General features: G+C 40.7%; 1 protein-coding gene and 1 long non-coding RNA gene across 6 annotated transcripts in view; one reads left to right on the top strand and one right to left on the bottom strand.

Moving 5' to 3' along the window:
- The window catches only part of smarcd3b (SWI/SNF related, matrix associated, actin dependent regulator of chromatin, subfamily d, member 3b), a 57,753-nt gene that overhangs the window by 24,507 nt on the left and 16,900 nt on the right, over positions 1-16,346 (bottom strand). For 2 of the 5 annotated variants that reach the window (XM_023285173.3, XM_023285197.3), the window contains exons 1-2: positions 13,789-14,042; positions 3,039-3,259 (exon numbers count right to left, since the gene is read on the bottom strand). In XM_023285173.3, the coding sequence (XP_023140941.1) occupies positions 3,039-3,259; positions 13,789-13,866 (299 nt within the window). In that variant the 5' untranslated portion in view covers positions 13,867-14,042. Of the gene's footprint in view, positions 1-3,038; positions 3,260-13,788; positions 14,043-16,346 lie in introns of those variants that run through there. The other 3 variants (XM_023285182.3, XM_023285205.3, XM_023285191.3) reach the window with 2 other exon arrangements.
- LOC129347966 (uncharacterized) lies at positions 259-3,545 on the top strand. The gene is made up of 2 exons (XR_008600336.1): positions 259-499; positions 2,950-3,545. It is a non-coding gene; the product is annotated as an uncharacterized LOC129347966 (long non-coding RNA).

Raw genomic sequence — 16,346 nt, 5'->3', positions numbered from 1 at the left:
TCTCCTGTGCCTGCATCCCTTCCAACCACTTGCCTTTATGTGCAGGACATAAATGCATTGCTTCCCTATTATGCGTCTCCACAAAATTAAAACAATTAGCAGCAGGTAAATGTACTTTCTAGGGCACAGGGTTGAGTATTTATACTGTTTTATGCAAAGCAAACCAGAATTGAATTCTATTTTTAGCAGCAGCTTTGCGTAGGACGGCATTAGCGCTGCAGAGCGAGTGTAGCTGGGACCATAAGGTCTCAATGACACCACAAACACAGGTGGCCAGCCCTCATCTGGCAGCAGCGTGGGGCCTGAGCTGGATGGAAGAGCTGGACTGCCAGAGGACGAAGCAGGCTCTCACAAAAGCAGCAGAAAGAGACAAAGACACCTGGACAGGTCACCCTGGACCATCGATCAGAGCCTCCGCAGCCAGACGGGCTGCTCTGGGGGTTGAGGCCCCGACGCAGGACAACATTTCCCTTGACCTGTTCGACAAGCCCGCTTAATTGTAAGTGGATCAATCGTGCTGCAGATAGTGAGAGAATGAAACAGAGAGGTCCACTGAGTGTCATATTGATCGCTTTTATAATGACCAAACCCGCCTCACACACTCATCTCCTCATAGACATCCAGCTACTGTGTGTGTGTGTGCCTGATGTTCAGAAGTTTTGTAAATGGTAGTCGGATAGCTCCCAGTACGCAGTGTAACAATAAGCCAAAGCAAGTCCTCGAGTCTGAAGGTCTGCAGACAGCTGTGTGGACGCCATATATATATATATATATATATATATATATATATATATATATATATATATATATATATATATATATATATATATATATATATATATATATATATGTGTGTGTGTGTGTGTGTTTGTATGTGTGTGAAGGTAGAAATGAGACTCTGAAGACTCGTAAAGGTCAAACAGAGAGCAGACACTCAGACATGGCAGTGGCTGGGATGGTAAGAGTGGATGTACAAAGCAGTGAGCAAGGCAAAGATGCATAAAGGGGAGCAGTGGGAGAGAGAGACAATATGCAGGCTTCAAAGGTGGACACATAAACTGAAGTGGGAGCTGAAAAAAGACACGCAAAGGTCATGGTTTCACTTTTCATCGGTGGCATTTTTGAGATCTGATTTGGAAGACTTTAAGAAATCACGGAATTAAAATGTGCTGATGCTACAGTCACTGTTAAAATTCATAAAAGAGGGAAAATGTGCATCAGATTCAGTCTTTAACATCTGACCAACAGTCCAACATGAAAAGGTGTTTAATTTAAACTGACTTTAAAGAGAAAAGCAGCAAATTCTTAAATCAGAGACGCCAGATCCGTGGATATTAGGTATTTTTCATTAGCCACACTCGTAGCGTAGCTCTATAGCAGTGGCAATTAGTCCCTAATTACTCTCAACTGAGTACATGTCAACAGCTTTTAAATCCTTAATTTGCAGAAAAAAATTTGGCTCATTACAATACTTAATGCAAGTCAGATATTTAGTTTATTCTTTTATTACTTTCAGCTGCCCTTATTTTGGCTGATTCATTTGTTTTTCTATAATAAATGCTGTAATTATTGTTGCCTTTTAATATTTGTATTGTCTTTGTTATCCAAGTTTCTTTGCCTACATCTTTCATTTTCTTACCTCGCTGTAATGTAATGAGGTCTAAATCCTCAGTGTCCTCAGAGTTTAAATAAAGGTTGAATCAATTAAATGTTTCTGTCTCCATCATCAGGTCAAAATTTTGCCCAACACCCATAAAACTGATGTCTTTATTCCCATCAGCCTCATTAGTGCTAATTAGCGAAGTCCATCACATTAGACTAAAACTGTTAACTTGCTAAACGTTAAACCTGCTCACCCTCAGCAGGTTAGTGCCATTATGGATTTTATTACGTAATAAATCCCGTAAGTGACTGATGATTAATTTTCTCAAAAATCTGACTACAGTAAATTAATTTGATGTCCACTGACTAATTACTTATTTCAGAACTATTGTACATGATCTACATCATATTAGTTAGACCATGCACGATTTTTTGATACTTTGTGCCAGTGTGATATAAACAGAAGCATGTGAGGTACGTTGCGTTTAACTCTTTTCTTAGTTTTTGAGCGTTTTTTGCACCCTGTCTGATTTTACAACCATAACTAGAAGTAGAGAGAACTCTTCATACTAAAAATATTTTACTACTTAGATTTTAAATTTCTTTCTATGCTTGTTTCCTGTCTGCTCTGTGTAAACAGCCGGCGGTTCAGCCTAAAAATCAGAGAATTTTTGTCATGTCACCGTTGGTTGCACCTGAGTGACTCGTGGCTTATTTGCTGCAGCGAGGAGCGCAGAATTTTTAGTTTTTCACAGAATCTGGTTAGATCGAACACTTTATTTATGGCAAATTTTTAAATGAGACATGTAAAATAAAGTGATTTGATTTGATTTAGAGTCCCAACAGAACTGCATGTCAGACATGAGTAGCTCAAGCACCGTCGGAAAGTTCAAACTCTGACAATTTGTTGTGTTTTTACAGTTTCTTGCACTTTTTAAAAAAGATTATTTTTAGTTTTACATGTGAGATTTGGTTAAGTTATGCATTGGAATAGTGCAACACAGACAAAAAAATTCAAGTTAAAAATCTGCCAATTCTCTCATTTTAGTTTGTAGCTTAGAAAACATGGTGTTGTTTTAGCTATTGTTTTGTTAAATAACATGCTTTGTCAACTTGCTAGTAGGTTTTAGGGTTCAGAGGGGTAATGTTTTAAGTCAAAAAATTTCTAAAAGACAAAACAGATGTGGTTCCATCTTTCTCTGTTAAAGTTTCATTTTTGTCAGGACCAGTATCCGGCAGTTCTTACTCACATTTCACTGCCATGTCCATATGAGCAAAATCCAATTGTTGGTTTATCCATTTTAAGTTAAGAGTACAACCACAGCCTTTGATGTCTAATTGTCACAGACGACACAGAAGCAGTCTCATAGAGGAAACACTAAGCAAGCCATGCGGTGTTGTGGAAGGAGCTGCGGGTCGACTGGGTTCAGACTCACTTCCTGGCTCGGTTCTGGACGGCCTGCTGCTGCTGCTGCTGCTGTTGCTGCTGCTGCTGCTGCTGGACCTGCTGGGAGGGGGCAGGCCTCTTACGACTGGGCTCCATCACCGGGGAGGGCAGGCCGGGCCGCACCGCGGGGCTCCCTCCGTACGGTGGGCCGGGGGGGCCCATGGGAGCTCCCTGGTGGGGCATCCTCGCTCCAGACGGCATACCAGGACGCTGGGAGGAGAGCGGAAAAGAGAGAGGTCATAAAAACATTCTCCACTGTGTTTTCTGATTAATTATAACCACAAATTAAGGTTTCTAAAAATACAACCAAGTAAGATCAATTGTAACTTTTGTGCTTTTTCCTCTTGGTGGATTGAAGGTGGGGAGTTTTTTTTTTTTGTAAACACACCTATCTAGGCTGACAAAATCATGAATTAGAGCTTCAACAAAGAGCTTCTAATCCAGACACCACAGACTTGACCTATTAAAACACAAACAGCGAGTTCACAGTGCTACATATTTTGTCTGTCTCCTGTCTTTGGCAACCTCTGGCAACCTTTCAGCAATCAAACAACAGCAGCTTTGCGCAATTTAGTGACGTCAATTTACACGATTTCTGTTTGGAAATGTTTCCATCCCTGGCCACAAACATGAAGATAAAACTGCTCTGTGAAGCTTTAAAAGGGAGGAAGGGATTTTTTTTGTTTGTTAGATAGTGACACGAAACATGCAGCGTGTCATTTGGGCCATTTTTTGCGGTGTGAAAATAATGTGATACCAGAGCCTTGTCTTGTTTAAAGACACTAAGTCTAATTTCCACAAAATGCCAGAAACAAAAGCGGCCGCACCGAAAACAATCGCAAACGTCTTGTGTTCTTTCTCGCTCTCTTTGTCTTCTCTAAACAAGAATCAAGTTTGGCAGCTGAAAAATAGACTAAATGGAGATTTTTCACAGTGTGTAAACTCTGCCACATGCACAGTCAAACGCACACCTCGGAAACAATGCAAACAGTGTCAGAGCCCGTAGTCCCACACTGCCGTCCTGACGCCTGGGAACAACTGGAGAACTCTCACCTGTGCTTGTCACTCCCATGGCAACAGCTGCCTCCCGCCTCGGTTTATTGTCTGAGGCTAAGCAGGGGTTTGAGCAAAAGAAAGGAAACGTCTGACTGCTGTCTGTGGAGGACCCCACCAGAACACATCTACTGAGAATAACCAGTCCTCTAATTGAAATTAAATTACTTTAACTGATCTGTGGAGAAAAACAGAAGAAGGATTCAGTAATTGCAGTGTAAAACACATAAGGGCTGCATTCAAACTCTTTATTATTAATGCTACAGAGACACTGATGTATCAGCAACATTTTAACGGTTTTATTTTATAACGTGTCGGCACAGATGAAGTAGGCAACTGTACCAAAACCATCAGAGACACCAAGAAGATCATTTCTGTTTGATTTGATGAATTTATTCTGTATTCTGCACCTCTACTGCTAAATCTAAACTAAAACACTCCCTGAAGAGCCCTGTATCAAAACTTTGTCATTATGTGACTGTTCAATGTGTTAAAAAAGAAGTTATAGTATTTTTTTTATTTCAAAATCACTACATTTTCTGCTTACATTAAATGTAATAACATTTTTGTCAAGGAGCAGCACTGTTAAGGCCACTACAGCTGTCCCCTACTTCATGTGAGTGCATATATTTATCCACTATATAGTCCCTGTACAAGTTATATGATGGAAGGAAAACGCGTCTGCAGCCACTCCCCTTGTTCACTCATTCATTCATTCACTGATCTCTTTATAATGGAGGCAATAGTTTACTGAATAGTGACCAATAATCCAGATTTATCTGCTTAGCTGACCATCTGGAAAATGTGACACATTGCATTGTGGGATTGTATGTTTGTATGTAAAAAGTTATTTACATGCTGCAGTCCCCACTTTGTCTGCTTACTTTTTGACTAAAAATGAACTTTATCTGTACTTTGTAATAGCCCATAATGTATTTTACACATCATAGAGTAAAAATGTAAATGAACTGGAATAATTCAATGCACCACTCATCTCCGGTTGACTGTATACTTATATAAAGCATTGTTTTTACAATAACTTTACATTAAATCAAATTATAATCAGTTAACTCAGGAAATCTAGTTAGAAAACAAAATATTTGTCGTATTTTCTTGTGATTTCATTGCAAGGAAGCTTAGTCTGCAATCTCTTTTTCTAGGTATTAGTATGTATGCTGGGTTCAGAATTGATTTGAATGTTTTGCTGTTTGTATATAACTGTTTCACACCCGTCGGGCTGCCAGTTATCTTTAAAGATTTGCCAGAATTACACTATTTACTAGAACCACTAACTGCCAAGACAAAATCATCAGATTTTTGTCTTTGCGACTTGCATTTCTTTCAATAAAAAATAACCAAATCTAAGCTTAGAATCATGTCAGATTTTTTAAAAATTCCAAAAGTATGTAATTTCTACTAACCAGATTCTGTTAAAGTTTCGTTGCTGCGTCAACAATTTGGAACGCTTTGCTTCTTTACATTAGATCTGCCCTAACGATGACTAATTTCAACTTGCTAAAGATTTACTACTTTGACTTGGCCTGTAATCTAGGCTGAGTGGGTCTATTTGTTTATTTTTTAAGCACAATTGTCCAGTTTCCTGTTTCTGTCCTTAAACTGTTACACAATAATGTGGTCAACATTTGCTGTTTCGAAATGTGCTCTATAGATAAACTTGGCTTAAATAGAGGTCACTAGCAAACAGCTGTCAATATTTCCTTCAAACAAAATGTGATGAAGTTAGATGTATAAATTAGAATAAAAGGGAAACAAAGAGAGTGCAAACATCTTAAATATGTGCCTCACAAAGTGCATATTTAGGATGTTTTTATGTAAAGCACATTGAGTTTCCCTGTAACTGAATGTACTTTATAAATAAAGCCGCCTTGCCTTGAGTAAAGCTATTTCAATGTGAGCACAAATTGATCTAGAAATATGAAAATCCTTGTCACATTTTAAAATATGCTGTGCGTGTATTCTTCTGCACCTTTCCATTATTCAGAAAACTATATATGACATTACTTGTTAATCATCTTCTTCGCTATTGGGACATTTTGAGCAGATTTTTGTTTGCTTTAATTACATTTTCATTTGAGTGCAACTAAAATTATTATAACCTATAACATCTGCGGTCTTTCTATTGCAGCTACATACATCTGAACGCTGTTGTTTAAAGTGTGCACAGTCGTGAAAGCCCAGATTTGTACCCATCAAGCCTGCAAAACCAAAGAAAAGGTCTCAGCACAGAAACTGCGGCTCTATTTGTTAAGAGAATGCTGGAGAAAGAGGACAGCTGAAGGATACAGATCAGCGCTTTCATAACCTCACGTATGCTCGCATTTTTCCAACATTTGTCACCTCCGAAAGCGGATTACTGCACGTACATGCACACATCTGTAGTGATCTTTAGACCGTCCACAGACACGCCGACAACAAACAAAGAGGAAATAAACAGCAGGGAGGGCACAATAAAGACAACTAGATATTAAATCGAGCCAAAAAAAAGAGCCTGCATTCAAAGGGGAGGTTTAATAACTCAGAACAGATTATGGCAGCATACGACGGGTAAAGACTGACGTATTATGTGCCCTTTGAAATGAGCCGAGCAGAGATCCTGTGATAAGCAGCCCGAGCAGACGCTGCTGTCACTCTGGCCGGGAGTTTGGTCGCCGAGGGGGAGGGGATGCAGGGGGTCACTGCAACTGAGAAGGGCCTCCAAACAGGAGAGGATAAAACAACATATGGTCGGGGGGCCTCCTGCTCGAATGTTGTCACCTTGCGCAGTCTTAAGAGACCTCCTTTTTTTACTTCCCATAAGCTGGACACCAAAACAGGGCAGACTTCCAGCAGACAGACCCACCCAGACAGACACACCACCACCACCACCACCGCCGCCGCTGCTACTGCTGCTACAACCGTCTGTCTGGAGAACCCGAGCCTTCCCGATAACGGACACAGAAAACCATAGCTGGATAATGTAAATCCACACTCACAATGAGCGCTACTCTATAATCTGACCTGCTGAACTGACTCCAACACTCTGCCCGGAGCTCTGCCAGCCAGCCAGCCAGCAATCGAATCTGCCATGTGGATGGATATCTGAGAAGTGTGCTGGCATCTCTGGGAAGGCTGGAGGGATTTGAAGAGGCCAAACTTAACCCACACTGTACTAAACATATGAATCTGTGGGTTGTTACAAGGATGGTCCCTTAAAGGCTTTGATTGGAGCCCTGAAATCTATTAAAAAAAAAACTGAGGATGAGGTTCCTTCAGTGGGATGTGACTCGTTTCATAAGATATTTAGTTCACTATGACAAAATCAATCCTCGCTTCTTTTATTATGCTGCTAAATGCTCTGCTGGGGATGTGACAGTGAACAATGTACCTCATGAATTCAGCTCATTCGGGAAACAATTAGAGAGCATTACCGTCCAAATCGGCAATCTTGTTTGAATATTACTTCCAGATTTTAATCATATGCTAGTAATTATGGAAATCATTCTTAACAATGATTTAAAATGAGGATTTGTCGGTGGAAACTCACAAATCAAGGTTTTGTCTAATTAAGCTTTAAAAAACAATGTTAATTTGAATATTTTGATTTAGCGCACATAATAGTTACAGATGAAGTGATTAGGTGAGTCATTAATGAGTTGATTAGTTGATAGTTTCTGTCATTTCTCAAGCAAAAACATCCCTCACGCTCTAGTGCCACCTTCTAAATATGTAACCATGATAGACAGAGATGAGTTTTTAGGGGTTTCATCAATGACCAAGGAGGGACTTTAAGCAAAATGTCCAAAAAATTACTGTTTCTAGCTTCTCAATAGTGAGAATTTGCTGGATTTCTTTTGAGTTTTTCCATTTATTCATGTGTCAGACACATACATCCCTAAGCAGAGCTGCAAAGAACTATTGCTTTCATTGTTTTTTCAATAAGTCGATTCACCGTAAATAGTGAAAAATGTCAAATCAAGGTGACGTCTTTAAATCTTTTGTTTTGTCTGATTCAAACATAATTAGAGAAAATCATCATTATTCACATTTGAGAAGCTAGAAACAACTTTTTTTTCACATTTTTGCTTGAAGTCACTGTCCAGGCTTTGATTAAACACCCCAAAACTCATCTGTGTCAAAATGACATATTTAGAAGGTTTTTTTTCCATGACAATAACCCCTTTCCGCCTTAAAATGGCTTTAAGACTCTCCACACTGATGCCTCCTCTCTCCCTCCACTGTTTGCAACTCAAGCACACCAGCTCACCTACAACTCTGCTTTAACAGTACAAAACTATTCTGCACTACACGACGGCAAGTTGTAATATTGGAGTAATTTAGCCGTACTTCTTTGGACTGGAAGCTGATTCTGAAACTGAAATAAAGAACGCTCCACCCTTCAAGTTGACAGCATTGGTTCCTAAGGTTTATGTTATGTATTAAACCGCAGAAATCTGAATCCGTGTTTTCAAGACTATCATTGGTTCACTGCAGTTTCAAGGTGGTGTTGACTGCTAATTTCACTCATAATATGTCCTCTAGAATGTAAAAAAGACGATTTAGACATGTTCAGGTGAAAAACTTGATTTTCATCAGAGACAGTCTTTAAATAATTAATAATCTTGCCAATAAAATGACAAAAAATTGTGAGAAATGGCTAAAAAAAACTATTTTCATTTACTATAACCCAAACGTATTCAGAGAAAAGCATCAAAACCTCCCAGACGTTTTTGCTTTAAAAAGTGTGATCTCTTATTTGACTAACTGATTAATCAATCATTCATTGCAGCCCTGACTGAAGGTAAAATACATATAAGAGAAAAGGGAGAGAAAGCTTTCACTGTAAACTCACCATCTCTGATTATTTTACTATTTCTGAGGATGTCGTATAAAATTGTTCAGTGACACTGTAGTGTCTGTTCATGTAACATCCCTGGTTGCACATCAATCTTAAGGACGGTTTCATGCTGTATTAAACAGCATTGTATACGAATGCTGCATTAATGCAATGATGTACTCTTATTTATGAGGTATTTAATTAGCTGGATTAGTCAAAACAGACATGCCTGTCTGGTTATTTTACCCATCAACAGTCTCTCAATTAATTTTCTAGAAACTGTGTCCTGATACATAGTAAGGCAAAATAAAACGCCATTGTTATTGAGGCTTTTATTAATTTTGCTGAGGCCAAATATCAAATAGATTGCTAAATCTGGATTAATTTACGGCGTTAATTTGTCAAAATTGTGTAGATGTCATGAACCTTTATCGGTATCTAACCATACTGATGGCTTTATGTGGTGAGATTTTGAGATATTTGTCTTCAATTGTACTAAACTGTGTTAAAAAATGTTTAAAAAAATTTGACAGAAACAGCTTTTAAAAAAACAATGTCCCCAACATTTCATGTAACACACCGAACAGCTTTCATGACAACTATTTCTTTGGTTGAAAGTAATTTTAATAAAAACTGAATGTGGCAAGGTCTGTGGATGTTCCAGAGTAACCGGGGCATTGTGTTTGCAAAGTCAAGTGGCCGCTGAATTTAGTTTTTAATTTAACTTTTCAATGCTGTGGCACTACTGCCAAAATTTCATCCCAGATTATGCAGTTTCTAGTGTGACTGGGTGAGTTGACTTTTTAAAGACGCAATTCAGGTGTGAGAAAAAGGGTGAAGTTTACATTCATTCTCTTCACGCAGACATACTCTGAATTTACAGACGACAAAACTACAGTGTGTCATATTTTGTTTTGACTTATCGGGGTTTCCCACGCAGAGCGCTGGAAGGCTTTTCCCTCCACCTCGGCCCTCGTTGACCTCCACACATGAGCCGGAGAAGTAACACAGCAGGGGGAGGTGAGGCAGATAATGAGAAAGAAGCAAGATGAGACCTCAGCCCACCCATCAGTCCTGGGTGCTGCTGGGAGGCTGGAACATGACGACCTTGAGTAGCCACAACTATGATTGCGTTCGCCGTCTTTATACGTGTTTTATGTATGTAAACACATCTGTGCATGTCCGCTTTTGTGCTTTGAAAAAGCTCGCTTTGCTCTGTTCGCCCACGAGGGGAAAAAGGAAACGTCATCGCTCGCCACAAGCTAACACACTGCGCCAAAACACCCCCATATCCCATAGTATAAATATTTCTCCGTTCTGCAGCATACATGCCGAGGAACGTGCCGCAACTATTGCAACAAGACTTTTCCAGCCTAAAAATGTGGGGGAGAGAAGGAGGAATGAGGATAGAGAGAGGGGAGAGGCAGGCATGAGAGAAAATAAGCAGAGGGAAATATTTGGCTTGGAGCAGCCAGAGCCTCATCAAGGTTAATTGGTCTGTTGAGAGGACACACTCATCTGGCTCATCAATCACCTGGTCCATTGTTTCCTAAAGTCTGTCTCTGTGCGCAGGGCGTCAGCACCGAAGCCCCTGTAATGACCGCTCCTGTCAAAGAGACAATACCTCATCTTGTTTCGGTGTATAAATCCAGCCAGTGTCACTACGCCCGACATCAGCCCTGATTAAAATGGAGTTAAATCTAAAACCAGAACTCTGTCAAACAAGTTCTGGGACTTTAAGACATAAAAGGATTAGACAAACACGTACTGTCAAGACTACTTGACCTTCTCGGTGTACTTGAGGTTTTGGAAGAGATGCCAAGTTTCGGGATCAGTGCAAAGGTAAAATTCAGTTCAGCAGACGATAGAAACCGCAGTATCTACAGAAGGACAAGGGTATTTATGATCGGAATTAGGCCATTACTGACTATTTTCCAATTAATTGTTTGGAAAGACAACCAAAATTTCCATGCAGCGAATCCATCCAAAGTAATGTTTTCAAGGTTCAGACTCTTGGTCATCTGTGATTGCACCACAATCTGAAGCGAAAACTCAAGAGAAATTATTCCCACTGATGTACGCAAAAGCACCGGCTGTTTTTACAGGCAATTTTTGCGTTCAGCTATTCAGTACTTCCTCATCAGTCTATTTGTGGCATTCTTTCCTCTGTAACTCCATGTTAATGTGTAGAAGCCCAATGCACCAACTGTACATCAACCAATCCAACATGTTTAGCAATCCCAAAGTTGTTGTATTTGTTTTAGAAGTATTTTTGGGTATTTGGGTAAAATAATTACCCTCTAAATTTAATTTAGACCCTCGTCCCTGTGGTGGAAACACACTGAGTTCCACCAGAGGTTCCTATGGGAAAGTTCTTGTGGTAGAAAAGACACTAAAGAACAGCATCAACTTTGAAAAACCAAAAAAAAACTGTGAAGTTTAGGCATTTTTGCTTATTGATTCTCAAAACTATTTCTATAAAACAAATGGACCACACTTCAGTTAATCATTTCAGCTCTTTCCAATCTAGGAGTCGGACCCTACATGGCATCATAAACTGACTGGAAGGAGTCACCATTTGATTTTTGGGGTAAAAATAATCAAGACAAAACCCTACTATACAAAATTCTGATTCTTTTCTGAACGTTTCTCCAAGTTTTGTGTTTTCCTTATGTAATGCTGTGTACTTGTAATCCAGGTCTATGTAAACTATTAAAATTAGCATCCTAGCACTGACCTCAGATGGCCGCGTAACTGGTTCAACTCAGGCCTTGACTATACTGCTTTGTGGACGCACACAAACAGCTGCAAACACCAGTTATTATTATATTACTTTCTAGTCTCATTGGGTCCATTTGAACATTGTTTCAAACACGCACCATTTACCTATTCTGCACATGAATACTAATACCCTTGTACTGTAGTGGCTACGAGGACCATCTGCGCACGCCAGTCCACGTAGACTCTTGCGGACTCCAGAAGCTGACAAAGTTCACGTCATTGGACCATAGCAGTCACTCGTTTATTCATACAATAACTTAATTAAAATAGTAACGATTTGAAATGTATTTTTCAGCTGAACAAATAAAAACCACAAAGTCTTTTTCAGCGTCTCAGTAGTGACGTCAGTTTCAGTATGTGGTTAAAGGGAAACTTCAGTTCAACTTAACCAGGAAACTGAAACCAAAATTTGGTTCCAGAATTAAATTTAAGAGGGTAGAAGGTAGATGTCTGATATTGTCTATGCCAGATCAGTTGTATCATTTTAATAATAAAAAGTAATAAATAAAAAGTTCTCCCTCCATTGATGTTTGTAGGAAAAACCTCAAGACGTATGTGTTTTTCAAGACTTTTGGTAGCTCTTAATGGACCTAAATTTCAGCATTTTATATTAATTTTACCTTTACTTTGACTTTATAACTTGTTACCTTATTATTCATTGTTTTAATATTTTACATTATTTATTTTCTTTTATAAATTGCACTTATTTCTTTTGTTGCCTGTTACATTTTCAGCAATTTGGACAACTCGGGTTGCTTTAAATGAGCCATATTAACAAACTTGATTTAATTTTATCTCTTGCCCTTCATGTCCTGTCATTCATTTCTCTACTGCGGATTCTCTAAGAAAAAATACTGAGAAAATATTACAGCTGAAACTACTAGTGAACCAATCGATTGACACTGCAGCAATTGGAAAATTGTTCAATTAGTGATTGATCATTCCACTCGTTTTACAAGTAAAATGGTTTTTTAAAAAATCAGTATGCATTCTGTAATTCCAGTGATGTCAGTGTTTTCTTTCTTTTTTTTTGGCCAGACAAAACAAGACCCTTGAAGGTTTTGCGCTGAGCTTTGAGAGGTAGTGTTTTTTTAAAGCACCGACTAAACGATCAATCAAAAAACTGGCACATGAAGCAATAGTAAATACAAGTCTTAATTGCAGCACTAAAATATTAAACAGAGCGTAGACACAGCATGAGAGTCAGGCTTTGTTCTAAAGGGTCACCAGCATACAAAGGTTGGGAAACACTGCCAGGAATTACATGTTTATTTACACACACGAGTCAAAGTCAAATGTGCTAAAAGTTCCAACAGGAAGAGATCTTTTTTTTTTCTTTTCACATCACCCTGAACAGTCAAATTCATGACCAAAACAAACCGCTACTGTACTCCATGTGCTGTTACTAATGCGCTGTTTGAGGCTTATGGTAATAGTTGCCTAACCTCTAACCATGAGCGACACTTGACTTGACATTTCGTGCTAGCTCCACATGAATGGGCTGATTGTTCTGCGTGATTTCCAGGATTGGCAGCCTGCCTACGATATTACGTCGGTTTGTCTCGTCACCTTGCAGGTTCAAATCCTTCCACCAACCAACAACACGCCGCCTGGAAGGCTACTCTTGACTGTGTTGTTTTGAGTGGACTCGTCATTGCCCCCCTTCTGTCTGTGACTCCCAGGGAAGCATGCTCAGTGGTGCTGCTCTGCTAGCCAAAGGGGGGAGCTGGCTGCTTTTTCATGCTGCTGCTTCTGCTGCTGCTGCTCAGCCTCTATTTCTACAATTATCCTTCTTTTTTGTGCGTGTGTGCTAGAAATCCTCTGCTCCCCATCCTTCTCCCCTCCTCATCCATCCATGCTTGCTCCACTTCTTGTTCTCTCTCAAGCCATCTCCTAACAGGCTGGGATCCAGAGGGGAGGGGGGCTGGAAATAACCTTCACATGGCCAGCTTTACCCCAGCTATCTCACACACAGACTGCCGCTCCGACTCACGCACACACACGGACGCGCACACAGATGCATGCCAGAGATCCAGCTCGCTTCACGGGAATGACGGACAGCGCCACTCACCACTCCATGGACCAGGAACTCAAACAGTTTGCTCTTGGTGGCTTTCCTGGCTCCCCCCGCCGTCTCCTCCGTAGCCATTTGCTCAGTCCCCTCCGTTCACCCTGCTATGTCTCCCCTCTCCTTCTTTTGTCTTTCCCTCTCCCTTCACCCAGCCTCCTGTTCCCCTCCCCTGCTCCACTTTCCTTCTCTTTGTGCTCTCCTTTTCAGCACTGCCTGTCCCTGACTCTCCTTCTCTCTCTCTCTCTCTCTCTCTCTCTCTTCCCTCCCTCTCTCCCCCCTCTATTTTGAACGTGCAGCAGCCCTGCCGAGTCTCTCACTGTGTCTAGCTCACTTTTTAGTTGAGCTGCCTTTCAGGAGCCGGCACGTCGCTTGGAGGAGGTGGTGGTGGAGGTGGTGGTGGTGGGGAGAGAAGCCGTGCGGGGGTCTGGCAGGGGGGTTTCAGCCAGCCCACCCTGCCGCTCCCCCGCACAGCTGTTGCATTCCATTGGTAGATAAGGGCATGCGGCGCTGCGAGGCTGCTGTTTGGTCTGAACGGGGGCTGGGGAATCGGTTAGCCATTCCTCCAACCCAGAGGCCACGGTCAGCGCACACGGCGGGGCTCCGGGTCCGGGCTCATTCTCAAAAAAGGACATTGGGCTCTTAAAGGGGCCACGGCCGCATATCATTAACAGACTGCCGTATGTGATGGAGCCGTGATGTGGTGGTGATGCTGAGCAAGGAGGGTGATGCTGTTTTCTCAATTGAGAAGAGCAAAGCCACTTGAGCATGAGAGGCAAGCTAATGTGCTCCTTCACAAAAGGGGGTAAAAAAGGCCACGTCAAGAGCACCTTCAGTTCCTGTGTTTGAGTGCATTCAGAGGTTACAAGTATTTCCTCCACTTGCCTCATTAGCTTTTACCTTTCACCCAGTGGCCGGCCCAGAGGCTACACTCAGGCTGTGACTACACTGTAATGGCAAACAAACAGACCGGCCTGAAACACAGCAAGGTGACTGCGTCGCTTGACACATGTAATTAGGGTCTTTCTCCACAAAATGCAAAAAAACCCTCCCAAAAAAACACACACAACCACTTCAAGGACAGAGGGAGGAAAGAAAAGACTAACTGGGCTGTTTCTGGGTGCTGTGATTTCTACAATGTGACGTGACAAACCATTTAACACTCCAGTTACACGCAAGCTTCGCCTGTCGCCACACAGGTCATTACTCCGACTCAAACCACGCAGATTACGACTCTTTCAAGTCTGCCCCTTGTTCTCTCCCTCCCTTCTTCCAGCCGACAGATCAGAGGAGTGAAATATTCATGAGGTTATTTGAATGACAAAGGAGGTGAAGTGGGGCACATTCAAAGAGGGCTTGGCTTTGTGACACATGATGGCAAATTGTCACTGTTATTGTTTCCTCTTCCTCTGTTCTGCTGGTGTGAAAATAGCAGAAAAGTGTCGAATCAGGTGTCAAGAGTAGAAAGAAAATTATACGATAAGAGTTTAAGCAGTCAATTAGCACAAAATCTGTCCTTTAATCATCACCATATTCAAGCAAGCTTGAAAAAAACGTGCTAAGAATATACGTCAGAAAAGAGAGTGTTGATTAGTTACTGAGCAACAGCAAGAGGAGGAAAACTGTGCAGTTATTGTGTGGACAGCTTTGTAGCAGGTCTGATTCTCTAGTTCAGAGGTCATGACCTTCTGGAGGACGCACCACGTCTCAGAGACACTTAAAAGAGACACTCAGATCCTTAAAAAGCAGGACAAACAGGCTGAAATACAGTTTTTACCCATGGTCCATCAGACTTATGAACTCAAAACAATAACGCACAGTGTCACTTTTAGTAATGCTGCTTACCGGCAAAGCTCTGCCCATATTTATTCAATTTTATTGGTTTTTATCTGATTTATCTCCTCGCTGTAATGTATATATCTGCCTTTTTTTTTTGCACATGTTGGAATTCTTAATATAGTTTTGTTTTATATGTACATTAGATTTTATTATTTGTTGTCGGTAATTTAGCTTGTTCCAACGCACTGTCCAGTGGCAGCTACTTATATTTTCGTCATGCCCCCATGTATGATGACAATAAAGCTATTGTATTCTATTCTATTCTATCCTACAGGGTGGGCCATAAGTTTCCATACATAGGAAAATGTATAATGGACATTTTTTATGTTTCAGATACCCTACAAGATGCGTTTGATGGCATCTTTGGGGGCACCTGAAGGCCATGGTGTATCAGGTGAAGATACAAGACATAAATCATCTCAAGGAAAGTATCGCCAACGCCATTACAAGCAGAACTTCAACTGTGCTAATGCAAGTTCATCAAACGTGTTTTCCAAACAATGGTAATCATATAGAGCACATTATATAAATAAAAACGGCTGTTCAACATAAAATGTTTATTTTTCCTATGTATGGAAACTTATGGCCCACCCTGTATTCTATTCTAATAGGACCCACGCCCATTCAGTAGAACTATACCACCTACTGCACATGATGCAGAGGCAGCTATACTGATATAGATGTTAAGAAAGGTGCAGCAACATGCAAAGCAAAACCTTTTT

Source organism: Amphiprion ocellaris, chromosome 22, assembly GCF_022539595.1.
Source record: "Amphiprion ocellaris isolate individual 3 ecotype Okinawa chromosome 22, ASM2253959v1, whole genome shotgun sequence".
Classification (NCBI taxonomy): Eukaryota; Metazoa; Chordata; class Actinopteri; family Pomacentridae; genus Amphiprion; species Amphiprion ocellaris.
This window is presented reverse-complemented; position numbering and strand designations above follow the sequence as displayed.